The following is a 20,025-nucleotide window of genomic DNA, read 5'->3' as shown; positions in this document are numbered from 1 at the left end:
GGTATAGAAGAAGATGAAAGCATCCTAGAACAGTGCCTGAAATATATCTGTGGAAAAGACAACGGACAGGGTGATGTGTCACTGGAATGAAATCGTATGAGGGATGAAGACTGGTGATTAATCAAATCGCTTGTATTCTGAAGAGACTGCGAATTTCTCTCATATATACGACTATTCTCGTATATATAGTCAGCAAGGATGCTAAAATATCTAATAAAGCTGATATGCTTCCATTGCTTATAATACCCCCCCCCCACACACACACACATTAGCAGTTGCAAATGCTATAGTACATCAATGACTTTTATGGGCAGTGGTTAATAAGAATAAAGGATGAAGGAATAAATAAAGAATGTATGTATATATTTATGTATGTATGTATATTTCGTAAATAGCAGAAAGTATCTGTGTAGAACAGATGTAGATAGGACGAAGGGGGGTGGGAGAAGTACTCCATGTCCTGTCTATTCATATTCATGGGTTTGAAGCTTAAATATGAATGGATGTCGACTAGCAACTGCTAGTGTTTTTACTTTCAGACTTAAAAGAAAGCAGAGGAACGATGCTGTCTTGGCTGACTGATTCAGCAGAACAGTGCCTATGCCAGTACATAGTAACCAGATTGTTGACTTCAGGATGGTTCCAAGCAACTTAAAGAGATTTTTTTTCACCTCCAATGTGAGAACAGCGTTCTGAGATTGAGCCAATTTCGGATTTGTATACTTTTACTTGTGTTTTGAGCCGAAAAGGGGTTTTTGGCGGCTAAAAAAATTGTGCATGTTAGGAAACTGATCTAGCCAGGAGATCATTAATGTTATCAAAGATAAGGAAAAGCGAAGAGAAATCTTCCTTGCTAGAAATAAAAGACTCTGCTTTGGTAGCGATGAGTTCAAAAGGTTATTGTCCTCGCCACACAAGAGAATGGAAAAAATCAGTATTTTAAAGCTCTGGTAGACCTTGAGACCTGGAATGATTGAATACTACAAGGTTTAATAAATGATGCAGAGAAATGGGGACGTAGCGCAATTAGCAAAACTACTTTAGTTCAGTGTGAGAGTCATTTATGTATAGAAGAAAGCGTGTGAGCGAAAGATAGAATCCCGACGTGTATTCGATGTGAAATGATGCTACAATACCTTGTCTAGAGATCTGATGATTGCTGAAGGTAACCAAAAATTTGAGAAAAAGTTTGCAAGGAAACAAGATAACCTCCCTCTTAAAATTCCCTATTCCCTATCTCCCTCCGGCTTTCTCCTCTTCCTCATTACCACAGAATTAGCCCGAAGGGTTAAATTTAAATCGACGGTAGTAGTAGTACCCTTTTCGAAGTTGTTTGAGGGAAAAAAATGTGTCCCTCGCCTGCATGTGTCCCTATGCGTGCAGTTTGGACCGGAGTATAATATAAAATTTAATTTAAAAGTTATTGAAAAATGTAGTTCAATAAATAAAGAAAAGTTGAAGAGGCATCCGTGTATTTCAAAATTATATGTTACTCCTAGCCTATTCCTGCTAAGTATATTCATATCTTAATCTTTTTAAATATAAAGGTAATTATAGGCCTTTAAGGCCCACGATATGCCCGGATTCGCTTTTATAACCATAATTTTTAAAATAAAATGGCTAATTTTGTATATCTCTTGTGTTTATTGTATTCTGCCGCTGAAATCGCTCACTACTGAAGAAAGCCTCCCCCCCCCCCCTAATTGGAGAGGGTTGGGATCTACTTCTCCCATGGTGACCCAGTCCATCATCTTGGGAAGGTGTATATTTGTTGTTTAAAGTTTTTCACTTGGTTATATTATGCCTGTAATATTATGCTTGGTTTTATTATTATACTAAGGCAAGTGATGTCAAGTCAGTCCACCTTTGCCACGAGTTCCCCAATCCTAAAAGATACTTCAGGTGCAAACTTTGTTTGCTTACACTTGGATAAAGGATTAAACCAAGTATATAATTTATTGGTATCTTTAATTTATAAAGTGTATATTCGTAAACGCACTTTTTTTTTTGTCAAATACACTACTAAATTTTAAAGTGAAGGACTTTCTTAACGTCAGTTTTTTCTATAATTTCTACAATTAAGCGAAAGATTTCACGATTGTATACAAACTCGCTTGAAAGTTTGAAGTGAGAAGTGATAACTCAATATTGCGTCTATGCTACAAAAATTTCTGAAATATTGTATTCAAAACGTAGGCATTTTGAAAGCGTCTTATCCAATGCCTCCTTCAGAGGAGCTGAATAGGACACATTTGAATTTGTCTTATTCAAACCGAGTCGTGAGAAAAAAAAAAAAAAGTTATGGTAGAAGGATATCAACAATGATGATAATTGAAATATTTTCGCTTTACGCAATTTTTAAGTGGAGAAAATCTATTTACATGAATATTTCTACAATTCATTTCCCCAACAGAATCTCTGGCTGCGAAATGGTCTCTGTGATAAACTACACAGTCTAGAAATCCTTCCAAACATACCAGTGAGATTAAAGATGAATGTAGAAACACTTCACTTAAGAAAGCAATTTTAAAAAAATAAATAAAATAAAATAAACTTTTTTAACAGACTTCAAATACGCACCAATCGTAGTACATAATTCTCACTACTATATAGATAAAATATCAGATATTTTTATGTTAAAAAATAGTTCCTCGTCTTTCGTCATATAAAAGTAAACAGTCCTTATATATAGCTGAAGCTTTACTCGAAGCTTTCTCTTTATATCACTGGTATAATAATAATAATAATAATAATAATAATAATAATAATAATAATAATAATGGCCAAAAGATTTATTTTTATTTTCCTGCATTTCAATGGTCAGATCTGTTATTTTAATCAGGGAAGTATACATAAGTTTCTCAGCGGAAGGATATTACTGTAACAAGGATACTATTGCGATGAAAAACCATGACTTATTGCTATATATCCCAAAAATATACTTACACAACGATAATTAAATTATTATAAAATAATGTCATTATTTTATAATAATTCATATTAATGAAATGAAATCAAATGCCTGAAGAATAAAGTAATATCTTAATAGATGTTTTAGTTTCTAAAATTAAAAAAAAAATGTAATTAAACTTGACGTGTTAGGTTATCAAACACACTCATGCTTACTTTCACTTAAAAATTTCATTGTTTTCTGAAAACCATTTCCACATCACGAAAAACAGCAAAACTTTAATATGATATATTAAACAATATCAACATACTTCGAGATGTAATGCACTTTCAAAGCTTTTTTAAGTTTTAGCAAGAAATAAGCTACCTCTTAATGCTTTTCTGATTCAGTGCATCTTTCACTAAATTAATGTACGTAGTTTCCTAAGAATTAAAGTGTTCAACTATTTTTTCATTAGAAAAAATGATCGACATACTAAGCCACGTTTTCCTATCTTGGCGAACGAGGCAGCGACACGTTATCGGTGGTATCAAATGCTCTCTATTTACCACACGGGGCCTTTAGATACGCTTTAATGTAGAAATCAAGGCGTTAACTTGAAGAAAGGAAAATCGTATACCATTTCGATGACTCGGTGAAGTCTGGGTGCTTCATAGATAGCATGTATCATTTTCGGATGTAATAACTGAAAGACTTCTTGGCTTTACACATTTAAGGAGAAGCGTCGGTGTAGACGAGAACATGATTATAGGGTAATGCCTAATACGACCATGAAAGACTCGGTGCGTTGCCGAAAGATGTAATGTTGTTGAGTAGCATCTTGTGCAATAGTTGCTGAATTACACCAACTATTAATTTTTATCAACTTAATAGATAGCGTATTAACAATTTATAAAAAAAAAATTTTGGTTGTTTCCTCTTCAACTTCAGAATATTTTATCGCAAACTTTTGCTTCAAATTTTTAAGTAGCTTTTAGTTCAAAAAAAATTTTTTTTTCTGTTTTTAAGTGTTGACCGGATTGACACTGATCACTTTATATACGTTCGAAGAAATTCGATGAAAGCCTTTTTGGCTTTACGCAGTAAAGAAGAAGATTGCCTTTAATTTGTCAGTGTCGTAAACACTACATTGTTTAATGCGATTTTTTCTTCGCAATAATAACAGAACTCTAAAGGCCTATTCAGAGAATACACGTAACCTACAGACAGCGGACTGTGCAGATAGGCTTAACTTCTATGAACATTAATTAGCAGTAATTTTCTAAATTACTTCGCTGTGACAGATTCTTCTGAGTCTATAACAGGGACGATTGAATATTTCTGTCTGAAGACAAAACTTCTTATCTACGTGCTTATGAATTTTACATTTTATCCACGGATCTCTTCGACTTGCGCATTATAATATACATGAAACTTAACCGTAATTTTTTTTTTTTTTCATTCAAGTGAATCGGGATCGAATTATTAACTTTGGAAACTCCCCCCTCTGCGCTTTTACATAATTTATACGACCCACCCTGAGCGCTTTCATTCGGCCTGAGTTTTTGAGATCCTTCCGTATTACGTACGATAACCACAATAGTAGTAGTAGTAGAAGATGAAGCGGACTGAAGCTAATTCGGCTATTAACACTTGAAACAAAGAAGAAATATGGAGAAAGTAAGGAGAAGATTGAGGGTACTTTGGTGGGAGTCGTGCAAATGTGTTTGATAATCGAAAGACATAAATATATGTCAAGCTAGAGTTATTTGGCTTACTTCAGATGTAATAAACGATCTTCAATAGTCTTCAGTATGCAATTCATTAATTAAAGGAAATGTTGTAAGGTAAGGAACAACACATTAATTTATACAAACCGATTGTAGCTCAATAAATACTATAGTAACTTAACTTAGCAGCAGCAGCAGAAAGAACGAACGAAGGAAGAAAGAAAGAAAGAAAGCATTAAAGAAGGCAACAATAAGAAGGCGTGTGTGTGTGTGTGTGTGTGTGAAAAACAAGAGAAACTTTGAAAATGCAACGCATCTGTAAAAAATATTGTAAAATTCTCGAATTATTTTAATTATAACTAATTATTAGAGGACTATTAAAAATAAAATTTAGATCGAATGTGTAGTTAAATTTATATGTAATGTCATCATAGGGAGACAAAATGTGTACACGCTTCGTTACTCGAAATATTTTTAAAATTGTGCATCTAAAAATCTTATTTAAAAGTCATTACTCACGTTACCTACTTTTGCATTATGCAGTTTTATTTGAAATTGTACGTCGAAAAAATAATCTGGGTAATTAATGATATTTTATTAATGTTGATTCCATTTATTTTATATGAAAATCCTCATATATTCACATGAGGAGAGAAATTCACAAATGAAAGCTGCAAACGACAGTAATTTATACCTCTGGGAATAAAAGTAAGTCGTGCATATTCGATACCCAGCTAAAACATCACACGTTATAATACCGGATTAAGAATAACAGATGTGTTCTATCTGCTTTGAAGCAGCCTCTCCCATACAGTATTTCCTCAGAACTACAGTCTCAAGTTCAAAACACATATTTTTTCTTCTTGATTATTACCCACACACACATCACATATGCTATAGATTTTGCAACTTCTCATTTTCACTACTGTATCTATACATAAATGATAAACAATATTAAGAGTATCATCGATTGCCAACCGAGTCAAACATTCGGTGTTATAAAGTAACATATAACAAAAGAGTTGGTGAAAAATTATGTTTGCTAACCTTTCACAAATTAATATACGAATATGTCATTTGTACACGTTTTCGAATAATTCCCAAACAAATATAAATGATATTGATCATAAGTAGAAAAATTTCAGTGGTCAAAACACTTCGTGGCATGCCATATTACAAAATAAAACAACAACAACAACAAAAAAAAAAAATGCAGAGAAGACTATTCAAAGAGAAAGCGTGAGGGTTTGTTGTTGTTGTTGTTGTCTTCTGGCAATTTGGGATGAACTACGTGACGTTCATTTGTGTTTTCTTGTATGGAAATGTGTAGCAACAAAGTCATTTCTGTTCATTCTACACAATATTCACATACGACTCTCATTACAGACGCCAATAATCAGAAGGAATAGTAAGCTAGAACACGCTCTGCACAAAGACCATTTTAAACCAAAACGCAGAGAATCAAATGAGCGTGTTTTTTTTTGAGGATATTAAAAAACTCGGAAGGGGATGTGTGTGTGTGTGTGTGTGTGTGTGTGTGTGTGTGTGTGTGTGTGTGTGTGTGTGTGTGTGTGTGTGTGTGTGTGTGTGTGTGTGTGTGTGTGTGTGTGTGTGTGTGTGTGTGTGTGTGTGTGTGTGTGTGTGTGCGTGCGTGCGTGCGTGCGTGCTCCTCCATTACACTCAGAGAAGTTTCTTCCATTTAAACAGATAGAGCTAATGGCAAACTGTAGATTCAGAACAGAGTAATTGGAAAAATATCATCAACGACTTCAACTTCTGGTGATAAATACTGCCGCAAAATGTTAACATACGACACAAACTTTCTTATGCTTCCAAAAGGTGAATGAAAAAAAATTATTATCATTCTCCAATGAATTTTTACCTAAAAATAATGAACATTGCAAATAGTAAATATTTTTTGGACTAACATGCAGTTGTTTATGAGAATAGTAAAGAGAGTGATGTAATGTAGATCAAGAATAGCTGGACAGCGTTGGGAACGCGATTAGAGGTCAGTGACATGCACGCATGAAAAATAATACGCGCAGGACAACTAAAGATAAGTGCTGTAGGTCAAGAACAGGTGAAGTTTGTCGTCATCAACTGAACTCATAAGTTCACTTCATTTAACTTCAGATTCGACGCTACTCTTACGGAAAAAGAAGGAACTCGAACTTTTGTTTTGTTTAGAAAAACATCTGAACTGATCCATTGGAAGCGATTTATGCTCTAGTGGTAAGTAAACCTACGTTAGATTACAATTTTAGTTTTTAATTGTTCAGTAATATTTTATTGATAAATTTGTTTGTAAGTATCCTAATATCACAGAGTGTAGACGTGGCTGTTATAGATGCTTATTGTAATTGTCATGATGAGCACACCTTCGCTGCGAATCATCTATTCTATCTACAGTTTATATTATTCATATTATTTTGTACGAAGAAACGATTGTTAATAGCAAAACAAAAAATGGCATATCAAACGTTATGCCATGAGACGATTCTGGGTGATTTATTTCTTTAACTGAAGGCATTTACCTCCTAAGAGAAGCAATTCTATACTGCATATAAAAAAATAAAGAAAAACATTACAAAACTCTCGATGTCTATCATTCGATTAGTAAAATATTTCAAAAAACAGTTTTAATTTTTAGTATCAAAATGATTCCAAACAAGGAACAATTAAACGAATTAGATTTTTGATAGAAATACATTTTCAGAATCGAGTTTAATTCTCTTCAAAAATTTTGGTAATCTGTTTCCAATGACAATCCGATTGAACATTTTACTTATAATCCATAACCGAATGTACGTTTTCTTTTTCTTTTTTAGCATTACATTGTGTTAGCATTTTCGGTAAAGAAATTTCCAGTTTAAGCACACAAGATGGGATGTGTTGGCTTATCACTATTTCTACGCATTCGTCAAAGAAGTTATGAACACCATAAATGCGTTAAAAGGAAATTTATTAAATGTGAACCATTATATTTCAGGATTTTGTGTGTGTGTGTGTGTGTGTGTGTGGCGGGGGGGGGATATTAATTTAAGGTAAGCCATATTTAGTTTCATTTCTAGAACTACGTTTTATAAAACCACTTGGTAACTGGAGTCAAATGAATATTTGAATTCATTAGCAAGATCGAAATGTATGTCTGTCCATACAAATACGACCACAGATTTTCGATCTCTTTTTATTCTTACTTGAAGGAGTTTTGAGATAAACAAGCAACCAGAACACTGGTACAAAAGCGATTAACCTCAACTATTGTGAAAGAGAGTAGGAAATTAGGGAAGACTGAGAGAAAGAGAGTGACGATAGCATTTCGAAATCAGTTGGACTATTCAACAACTCTCGCTGTCTCTCTTCCTCTGTGAAACGGTTTGTGCCTTGCTCTCTGCACCAGGAAACGTACGGACCGACGAACATCAGCGCTCATGCGCCGTCCTTTTACAGGTGAATGGCACGAGATATGGTAAATAAGATTTTTACAGTTGGTCAGTCTAGGAGTGAAGGTCGATCTGATGTTTGAAGTGGAAAAATACACACGTCTCTTAGCTCTCTCCACATCCTCAGCTTTCAGTCAGACAGCTCTGCAAGTCGCGAGACAACTTGAAGCTCTAACCACAAAGAAAAAAAAATCTTTGCATGCAAAAGATAAAAAAAAAAAAAGAAGTTATTCCTCGAATTTCTCAAACCTCAAACCAAACTTTCCACTTGTCTTTCGGGAAGGAATCACCACACTTCATTCTTAACGTCTGTAAAATTGTGGGGGAGGAAAGGGGGGATTAAAGGTTGCTTAAAATCTCTAAGGTATATACGAGAACACAGAAAAATCTTACCTGTGACATCTCCAGGCCGCGGATAAAACATCCCCGACCGTGCTAGCCACTCCAGCGGCACCTGTCCACTCTTAAAGCCGGATAGTGACTGCTCGGCAAGCGGGGTGTGGAAAGCGCTTCCCGACATCACCGAAACAGGGGAGGCACCAGGATGAACGGTAAGAGAGTGACCTCCGTAGTAGAGAGGATGTGGCGAAAAAAGGGGAAGAGTGACGTGATTTGGCGAAAAAGTCGTGCCGGACAGAGGCAAAGCTACGGAAGCCATTCCGAAAAGGCCCTGTCGTGCGGCGAGGTTGGCAGAACTGGCGGGACACAAGGGGTTAGTCCGAAGAGTCGGGTCACAGTCGCTAGCTGTGGGGGACAGGGGCACGGACGGACTTGACATCTGGGCGGCCGATCGCCGGCACGGACTCGAGGACCTAGCCGAGGTTGTGCCCTTTACGGGATCGTCTCTGGCCAGGAGAGCGTCTATACAGAAGGACTTAGAGGTGTCCGCGGTCTTGATGCTGGCCATTGGAGGCGAATTAATCCCTGATCAGTCGGGAAGGTGTGGTTGTCGTTTGCCGAAGCTGAAGGCCTATTGTTAGATAGCGACGTGTGAGAATAGCAAGCCACACATACCAATTGGAGTTTAATCTTTTTACTGCCGACTGTGCCGAGCTCGGAGACTGCCTATTGGTCGACTCCGCCCCACACTGGGGCAAGTACGCTTCGGGATAATGTGTCATGAACAGCGGCCAAATGGGTACCAAGCGCCAGCCGGCAAATCAATTATGTGTTGACAGACCGAAAATTGCGATCATTCGATAGCGTTCCAAGGCAAACGCAGCTTTCTTCTGTTTGTTGGCTATTTGGGGCCATGCGGTGCATCGGCCCCGCCAGAGCGTGCTCCGTGTCGCTCATTACATCGCCGGTACGCCGTCTTGTAGGCAGGGAGTAATCGAGATGGTACAGAGAGGGAGGAGGTCTGGCGGCGTTACACCTCCATGCACTGCGGGACGAAAACGCGGGGACAAGGGTAAGCAGAAAACTGCCATCTTTATTCCCGACTTATGGGCGGCACAGAAAGGGATATCGGCTAACTGATGTTGTGAGAATGATATCGGCTTTGTAGCACCGTTTACAACGTTATATCGCATGCCTTATCGGAAGCCAGATAGAAGAGAAGCGAGCGGGCATGGTACTAGCGGAGGCTGAAGAATTTCGTAGCCTGTCCGTGACCGAATGATTGCTAACTCTAGCAATAGGCTTTTATTTATTTATTTATTTATTATCATTGGACATTGCTGATTTCTGTTTTATGGAGAAATGATAGTACAATTCTTACAAATGGCTGCTTAACTAATTTCGACTTGAAAACGGATTTTCAGTTGAAAATGTTCATTATTTGGCAGCTGCACAAAAGGAACGAAGGATTATTTATCAGCTTGAAAAAAAAAAAAAAAAGAAAAACGATTAAAGCTTTGGAATACTTACTAATTCGAAACGGAATATAAAAATGGGATGGATGTCGGAATGCTTTGTATTTATGTATTTTGCATTTCTTTTAGTTTTATAACATCCATAAAATGTTATAAAACTAAAAGAAATGCTATAAAACTTTTAATATGTGATATACAATTGTCTTGTTTTTTTTAGTGGATGCAGATCGATTGAAATTAAGTCAGGGAATTTGTTACCGATTTCTCGATTCACTTGTCGATCGGTAACTCCAATAATCAATCAGGGAACAACTTTCCAGGGAACAGCATTAATCGAAAGGGTATTTTCCTTTTTAATAACGAAATTTAGATGGACTGAATATCATAGTGAAAAAACGTGACACATAGTTTTCATTAGGAGATTAATAAAGCAATATTTAGATGTACCAAGTCCAATTTATGGGAACAATGAGGCAGAAATAAGCACAACGAATTTATGAAATATTTCCCCAAATGATTTCTATTCACTACTCTGCTTCACCTCGTAAATGCGAGAATTTTTGATAATGATATTGGGTGGAATTGCAGTTAAAGCAACTGAGGCTATGGATCAGTGCAGTAGAGAATACAGAAGGAGGAGGAGACATGCTTTTTCTTAAAGAAATGCATCGGCAACTAATTATGGCTCCAATTATGAAAGGCCTTAAATGCCTTATGTTTAGTTTATAATTTTAATTAGTCAATAAAATAATGCATAATAATTTTCATTAAATATAATTTGTAAAAGTAAGAACGATGTAAAGATTATATAATCATATTTTTGAAAATTATAAAAGACAAAGTTATTAGAGCACTTGCCATTATTCGATCAATAAAATGGACAAACCAACTATAATGTTTTACTGTGATAAATATTTTTGCATATTTGGCATGTTGTTTAGGTCATAAGTAATTTTGACAAGTCTAATCTAATCGCTTTTTTTTTTTTTAAATTATAAAGACCATACTTTCGTGCTAATGATGTTTTTGCTTTTCTATGACCTTGCTTCATTCATTCACAACGTCCAGCAGAAAAACCTTTTCAATGAAATTTCCAATTGACTGGAGACAAAGTCACTGGCGGTTTAAAATTAAAAATATTTGTGTGGGTTCTTCTGAGATTTTTTTTCAACTATCAAATGACTCCTATAAAACACACTATTAATCATTTAATTAATAATTAATAGCATAATGATTCATGAATTGATAACGTTTGATTTATTAATAAATTGATACGTTTAGCTTTAAATTTATTTAAATTTATATATTTTTATTTATTTAATAAATAAAAAATATAAAATATCAGCATGTTTTTTTTTTCATGTACTATCTCTTAAATGCATAGCAAAATGCTTTCTAACTGTTCATTTAAACTATTCATTTAATGTTTTAATAATTAATCTCACTACTTATTAATTTATAGCTAATAAAATGCCTCGTTATAAATTACATTTTGCTTTCTTATAACCTTTAAAATCTAAATAAATTATCCTACCCATGGTACTCATGTTTACTATAGAATTATAATCTCTCGTGGATGGGAATTACAAAATAAATAAATAAATACTGTTTCCTTTACAAGGTGGCTTCTTTAATTTTTTTTTCTTAGCCTTTATTCGTTTTCTTTTCTTAACCTCAAACGTATAAAGCACCTAAACAATATCCGTAATGCACTCTATTTCTTTCTTAACATATCTTTTTAACGTTCTTAAGACTACCAATAACAGTCCAAACATCCCTGTTATTTGAAGTTATGGAACATTCCAGATTTGTTAATACTAAAAACTGGTGTATACAGATAGTAGGAAATAGTATTTCATCGCAGTAGTTGAATACAAGTGGTATGGCAACACGACGTGAAATCAGTGACTTCGAGAGAGGTGTCATCATGGGCTGTCACATTGGTGGCATGTCCATACGTGCTATTACCGCTCAACTGGAGCATCCAAAATCTACGGTTGGCGATGTGATCAATAAATAGAAGACGTTCTGCATCACTAGTGCAGGAAAACGAAAATGACTGACAGGGACAGGAGGGTGTTAAAACGGGTGGTACCCAAAATCCAGCTACAATCGGCAGAGACCATTCGTGATGAGTTCCAGATCACCAGTAACACCATGGTGAGCACTAATACTGTACGAAGAGAACTCCATTTCGTAGGTTTTTTGTGCCGTTGCTCTTCTGGACTGATGCAAAGGATGTGTGAACTGAACAACTAACCAGTGGAAACGCTACTCTGGAGCGACGAATCAAGTTCGCCTGTTTTCATTCTGATGGCAGGGTGTGGAGGCAGCCTGGTGAACGCTTGTTATTACCACAGTATATTCTGCCGCAGTAAAGTTTGGTGGTGGAGGAGTAATAGTGTGGGGCGCATTCAGCTGGTTTGGAGTGGGACCACTGGTCGTTGTCCTTGGTTCCATGAAGACAGCTGAGTGGCTTGCTATTTCTTGATAATCAGGTGCTGCCTGCACGGTCGAGTTTCTATGGAACGGACCGTGTTACTATCAAGACGTCAATGCCTTTGCCACAGAGTTGCAGCTGTTTTGGAATGGTGTGAAGAGATGGGTGTTAAATGACTGCCCTGGCCTGCGCAGTGTCCTGACCTCAATCCCACTGAACACCTGTGGGTGTTCAGTGGGATTGAGGTCAGGACACTGTGCAGGCCAGGGCAATTGGAGCGGCAATTGTGAAGTCCAGAGCAACACGTCCTCGATCTGTCGCTAACTCAGTGCTGCTGCTTTGATGAAAGAATGGAGACAAATTCCACCTAGTGTCTGCCGCACATTGGTGGAAAGCTTCCCTCAAAGGGGGGCAGGAGATGATCAAAGCCAAAGGTGGACATACTCGATATTAGGGAGATACTCGATATTAGGACATACTCGATATTAGGGTTTGCCTGCTGGTATCAACTGTAAATTGCTAAAGTGTACGGACAATTATTGGTAGACAGTGTGTATGAGAGATCGCTGCTTTGCAAATTGTTTTGAGAGATGAAAATCCAAAATTCGGTTGAGGGGGGGGGGAGAATCCTTTCACCATCGTATCAGACTGGATAGCTCATCTTTACATGAAAATCGCTTATAATTATTCTTCTGGTAATACGACGTGAGAGAGTACCTCCATAGGACAATTGCAAGAACATTCCGAAATTTGCCTATCGGCTGGAAGACCTAGGGGTCGAATCCTGTGTATCACGCGAAGAACCTTTACTAAGGGTTTTTCAATTGCAGGGCAGTTAGCTGACCTCATACGAAAGTAGAAGAGTTTCCCTTTTTGAGAGGTTCCCTTTTTTACACATTTATGCAACAACTGTATTGTACATTATCAAGTTTTTAGTTTTCCATCTTAAATGTGGCAAATATAGCGATATTTGGAATGACGTGTTTTATGATGAATGATAAGATCAATTCAATTGAGTGTTTGGTTTATGCTTGCACCATCCACATTTTTTTTTTTTACTATAATGAGTGTCTTCTGGGATATTTTAAATAATTAGGAATCTCATAACCTTTGTGTGTGTGTGTGTGTGTGTGTGTGTGTGTGTGTGTGTGTGTGTGTGTGTGTGTGTGTGTGTGTGTGTGTGTGTGTGTGTGTGTGTGTGTGTGTGTGTGTGTGCGTGCGTGTGTGTGTGCGTGCGTGCGTGCGTGCGTGCGTACGTGCAGATATTAGACGAGAAGGAATCTATTGATATTCTTCTTGAATGGCTGGAGATTATAGTGACACCAAATCTTGAGGAAAGTTACTTCAGAGAACGAAGAAATTTAAAGAGGATGAGGAAAAGTAGATTCGCTTGGTTTGGATTTGGGGCACTCGCAACTCTTATTATGATGAGAAGGAATGATATACTGGATGCAAGTTTGCTAGAGCAGCACCCAAAGAAGCGCCTTTAGAAAAGACAACTCAGCAACGGTCCATCATTGCAAGTTTATTGAGGTTTTACATGTATCATCCAACCAAAAGAGTATTCTAAAGTGGACGGATTTAGGATTTGTACTGAGTACGCAGCTAGATAAGTCTAATGTAACATTGCGAGCTGCAAAGTGCTACGTTTTTCAGGGACTTAGGAAGCAACTCAGCAATGTGTTTGTGTTAGTAGAGTGATTAGAAAAAGAGATTAGAAAAGAGAAAGTAGAGTGATTTTTTTTTCTCGCAAAAAAACAAAAAGCACAAATGTGTTGCGTTGGGTAGCATTAAAGATAACTAGTTTACCCTCACCTGACCAAAGAATAATGTGAAGATCTGCATTTAAGGCACTAGTTGCAGAAGATCGTGAAGTTTGGAATGATCGTGCATTTCGGAGCCTATCAAATGAATGTGACGAATGGAAAGTATCATTATAAATAAAACTATGTATAAGATTCTCGGTCAATGAAAAAGAGATAGAAACAGCCATTTATATATAGTAGATAAAGGTTGTCGATATAGCAATGATAGACTGAGAGTTAGCCAGATCCAATATCCTATTGTACATTTGAGACTTTCACTCTAGAAGACCTTAATCATCACGATACATTGGGTTGATATAAGAATTATTATAATTATTTCTGTGTTTAATTATCATTGGTTTGAATAGAGAGGGCACTTCGTTCTTTGAACGTAAATGGTAGAAATGTGAAACACACGCAATTGTGACTGATTTATTTAAATTAATAACAGTTATTAAATTAATAATCGTTTTGTATCCTTGTAACCTATATACAAAAATCAATAACAACCGTGTTTGATTTATATAATAATATTATTATTCATTAATATCTATTAATAATATCTAGAACTGCAGCTAATCAAAGGCTTGATCCGGACTCTTCTATTCCAACCACTAGTTAAGCGCGATAAAAAACACTGTGGCAGAGGGTAAAGAAGACGCTTGACTAAATTACTAAGTTTTTAACGTCACTTAGTTTTTAAGGTTTCTTTCTCCTCCATGTGAGATACTGCACATATAAAAAATAAGTAAACACAAGTAGAATTATTTGTACATAAAATTTGTGCATTTATTTATTTCTATTTTTATAACTTGAGTACATTAAATATCATAAGATTTTCGTTATTATTTCGCAATGATAACGAAAATCCATAACTAGATTAGCTAATTTACTTAGTCTTTAATGAGTTTTAAGATCTGAAATTAGTTATGGATATGTGTTTCATTTTTAACGTGATTATATGACCTACAGATAAGCTAACCTCAACAGCTAGGCCGGCTGGCCGAGTTGTTAGCGTATCTGCCAAAAGGTTGCGGGTTCGAATTCCTTCCGTGGGCATGGATGTTTGTGATTGTCTGTGGAAATACTAGTGGTGAGCGGTGGATGGCGTTGGTGTAGTTGCGGTTCGTTGTACTTGGTGGATTGAGTGGTGGAGACAGTTGTAGAGTAGGTACCCTCCCTCGATGAGTTTAGACTCCATGGAGGCGTCACGTAATAATAATAATAATAATAATAATAATAATAATATATGCATGTAAGATTGTAAACCTATAGTGGATTAGTACCGTGGGTCGACTAAACCGGAAACCCTGATCTACAGACTAAACATGGAATTTTCCAAGCCAGGCTTCCAGTAAACAGAGAGTGGTCGTTTCAATTATAGTATGGGACAAAATTCATTTTCTACCTAAAGTTGATCGATGGCATGTGTCATGTGGTCGATGAATGTGGCCAACGATTTGAGTTGAGTTGTTTTCGAATGAGAACCGAAGCAACTAAGGCTATGAAACCAATGCATGTTGACTGTTAAATACATGTATTCTTCTGACCTGTTTGTTACGGTCAGTGAGAAATGAACAGAATCAGTGCTTGCTGAGGGACTGGAGCACGACTGGCTGTTGCCATTCATACCGTTAAAAATATCGATTAATTTTCATTGAGATGACAAAAACATACAGTTATTGAACAAATGTGATTTCCTATCAAAACAGTGTGCCGATAATGACTACATCAATCAACAAAATTAATATCATTAAAATTCTACTATTGCTACTACTGCTACTATTATGTTAATTTAAAAAAAAATCGAACTTTTGTCTTATATAATGATTTTAATACCTACACAAAGAATATGCAGAGTGTAGACGAATGAAAACAAACCACCCTACCTGGTTTCAGATCTTTTGTTTACAAATATGAAGATGCTAAAGACTCTCAGAATGGGAATCCACTAAATTTCAAGTAATATTTAACCATATTCATGGGTGCAAAACAATGCAGTTTTGCACCCATGAAATAACACAATAAGCAAAAGTAACTTGTTATTATGGAAAACCGTCACACTAACTATACTAAAGGTCTTCAACAAATCCAGAAAAGAAGGAGATAAACTTTTATGTTGTATGGAGGCTAATGTCCAAATAACGGCTTTCTGCTATACTATTAGTAGCTCGATTTAATGCCAAAAACTATATGTGGGAATTTGCACGGCAAGAACACCACGATATAATAAATTACTTTGCTCTGAAAAACATAACATTTGTTAAAAGGAAGCCATATATTTTAACCTGCATTAAATTTTAATCACATTACAAGACTCATGTGATTAGTCCTCCAATTAATCTTTCAAGATGTGCAACATAATGTCTGGATAAACCACTGAGATAAATTCACTGATCAATGAAATGTAATCAGAGTCTCGAATAAGAGAATCAAACACATTCAAAGAATATGAGTGAGAAATCGTATTATGTTATTAAGCTCATCGTTTTCCCCATTTTCTGACACATGCAATTCACATTGTTTGTTTTTAATGGCGCTATCATTTTTTTAATTATTTTTTACTATGACTTTAGTACCGTAAATGGGTTAGCATTGAGGATTATTTGTATTGTTATTTTTATACAATTTTATTTTTCAAACTTTTTTCTTTTATTCTATTATTATGATTATTTTTACATAATCAGGAAACCCTACTCGAGAGACCACACATGAAATTTTTAAAGTCACTTCAGGGAATTTGTTTTATACCGAGCGATAAAGTATAGTATATTCAACCTAAAGGCATTCGCAAACATCCATGCCCATAGAGGGATTCTGTTGGCTGGGGAGAGAGAGAGAGAGAGAGAGAGAGAGAGAGGATATGCTATCCATTCGGTCACCCAGTAGATACAAAATCTATAACAAGCAAGTTAGGCTTAATTAAGTTTAGGAATCTGTGAGAATAAAAAATAAAATAAACATAAATAAGTTTTAGTTATTTCCTAACTTAAAAACAACACACACACACACACACACACACACACACACACACACACACACACACACACACACACACACACACACACACACACACTTCTAAACCTTTAAACATACCATCAATGGTTATAAAAGTTACAACAGCTCTCAGCATATATTTTGAACCCAACACCATAGATAATATTGTATATAACTTGTTTCTACTATATACAAAAGCGCCATCTATATATACGTAGACTTTTTTCCGTATTTTATTTTACTAAATATTTTAAGTGAAATCCTTCAATCCATCCAAAATGGATAAAATGATTTCTAGCATATCCTATTTAAATATTAAATGAAGTTGATTTGTATTACATTTTATAAAAATAATTAATCAGATCAATTAATTTAGTAGATTGAAAGTATTGCGTTTCAAGGACCTTCCAGATTTAACAAATATGTATTGATACTTGCGAAATAAATAAACATGATAACATGCATAAGTAAAAATTCAAAGTCATATCGCCACTTTTAATACACGATAATCTGCATTAAAGTTAAAGGATCAAATATGGATCAAATATGGACCATTATGGATCAAATACGCATCCTCATACGCTTCGTATCCATCATATACAGGGTGTTCGGGATAAATTTGACAGTTTCGTAAGGAAAAAGAAAATCTTCTTTGTATCTATTAAATTTAATGAATTGACAAAAAAACATTACAGGCAGAGTTAATTACAATACTATCAACAAGATTTACTCAAAATAACCACCATTAGCATTGATCACAGCTTCAATTCTGCTTCGGAACCTCGAACAAGCTGATGCTACAGTCTCCCTGGGAAGGGCCGCAAAAACTGTTTTAATTTTATCCATTAACTGGGCTTTTGTATTACTGGAAGTGCGATTGGTGTCTTTTTCAACTGCGCCCCATACAAAATAATCCATGGGGTTAAGGTCTGGGGAGTTTGGAGGCCAAACATTTGGACTGGTGAAGTCGTAGAAATTTTCAGACAACCATTTTTGACTTTTCCCAGAGGTGTGGCAAGGGGCCGAATCCTGCTGCCATACATACGGCCTACCATTGGCTACCCTTGTTATCCAGGGCTTGACTACAGTTAGCAACTCCACGAACAAAGCCCGAATTCCAATGCCAGGGTTCTTCAACACCTGTTCCTGCAGATTTGCGAGGAATTCTGCTGTACGAACGCAATCAGATCGTCTGCTAGGGATCTCTCTTCTTGCTACATCCTCGTAGTCACCATTGCAAGTCTCTAGTTCATGCCTGATTGTTTTTACTGTATTCAGGGAGCATTGGGCAGCAGTCGTAATATCCTTATTTTGATGGCGGGCACGAATCATCATGATATAAGTTATTCTCTTCCATGATTCAGGTGGGTTCCAGCTATCCATCCTTTCTGACATCTTGTATATGAATGAAGAAGGGTCCAAACTTTTAAATGAAGAGAAGTGTGTGTTAATACATGTAACTTACGGAAAAATATAATTAATTATAAATATGTCAAATTTATCCCGAACACCCTGTATTTCAATGTAATATCAATTGTATTACAATTTTGATATGCACTTCGCATCCATGGTAACTTGGACGTATATATACGTCCTGGCCGGTAGCGTGTTAATCTTTCACTCATTATAATAAATATTATTTGTCCTACTTTGTTAATTAATTTTATTTCTTTTCGTTGGAAGCAAGCGAATGAATGAAGCTCCTTGGTTACTCTCTTTAAAAAAAATAATCCATTGCATTTACGATCATGAAGGTATTTTAATTTTGAATAACAACCTCTCTCTCTCTCTCCCTCTCTCTCTCTCTCTCTTTCAAGAAATGTTGCTGGAGTATTTAGTCATAAAGGCACTAGTGGATTTATTTATTTATTTGTATTAGCATTTATATTCTTAGACTTAAGTAAATCTAAGAACATAAATGCTAATATAAATAATCAGTAAGAAGTTAAGTTAAAAATTTGAGGTATTATTATTATTATTATTATTATTATTATTATTATTATTATTATTATTATTATTATTATTATTATTATTATTATTATTATTATTATTAGTGATATACTTACATATTTTAAATAAACGTTGTAAACGGTATTTTCCAAAAAAACAGTAAGTCTTTTCGGGATGAGAAGAAAATAATAAGACAAATCCCAACTGGCCTACCAGTGACATATTCATAGGAATTGGTCAGTAGTAGGATGACGTCCTTTGATAGGAGCTTAAATATTTCTTATTCAATTTATAAATGCATTTTATTATGCCTGACTTAGAAATCTTTGAGAAACTAACCGCTTGAAATAATGTGCAGTTAACAAGAAATCATATTATTTCCTAGTTTTGTCAAAAAAAAATAATAATAATAAATTCCACCATAAATGAATGGAAGAAACTTGTGAAATTACTGAAAGCTATAAACAACTTTGCTCCTCCAAAAGAAACGCTAAATTCGTTCTACTGTAGTTAATTTCTAGTATATTTAAAGAATTAATAACCAAATTGCAATCACGGTAATATGTTTTTTAAATTCTGTTTAAATAAGTTGTTCAGCAGTATGGGTCGTGTACAGGCGAGAAACCATGCAATATATAAATAAATGCCGAATCATCAAACCACACGTTTCTCTTACACTATGGAAGGAGACGTACAGTTATATTCTACACTCGCAGTACAGTATTAATTGTACGAATATTGTGAAATAGAACACTGTACTTTAAGCTAATTATTAACATCGAAATGACAAATCAGGGGTCAAATTTCCATTTTTAATGTGAAGTCCACAAATAATTGTAGGCTTTACATTAAAAATGGATTGTAAACATATAGCTGTTTAGTACCGTGGGAAGGCTTAGAGTTACATAACCACGACGATCTACTAGAGACCAAATGTGGAACTTTTCCAAGCC

General features: G+C 35.5%; 1 protein-coding gene across 1 annotated transcript in view; it reads right to left on the bottom strand.

Annotated features, from left to right (window-relative positions):
• Window positions 1-8,869, bottom strand: part of LOC150110304 (uncharacterized) — a 154,249-nt gene extending 145,380 nt beyond the window's left edge. Inside the window, exon 1 of the mRNA XM_090392726.1 lies at window positions 8,460-8,869. Coding sequence (XP_090248852.1) covers window positions 8,460-8,844 — 385 coding nt within the window. The 5' untranslated portion in view covers window positions 8,845-8,869. The remainder of the gene's footprint in view (window positions 1-8,459) is intronic.
• Between the last annotated feature and the right edge of the window lie 11,156 nt (window positions 8,870-20,025).

The sequence above is a fragment of the Typopeltis vanoorti genome, chromosome 1, assembly GCF_054136105.1.
Source record: "Typopeltis vanoorti isolate ZY-2024b chromosome 1, IOZ_Tvanoo_1.0, whole genome shotgun sequence".
Lineage (NCBI taxonomy): Eukaryota > Metazoa > Arthropoda > Arachnida > Uropygi > Thelyphonidae > Typopeltis > Typopeltis vanoorti.
Note: the sequence above shows the minus strand (reverse complement) of the source record. Positions and strands in the feature narration are given on the sequence as shown.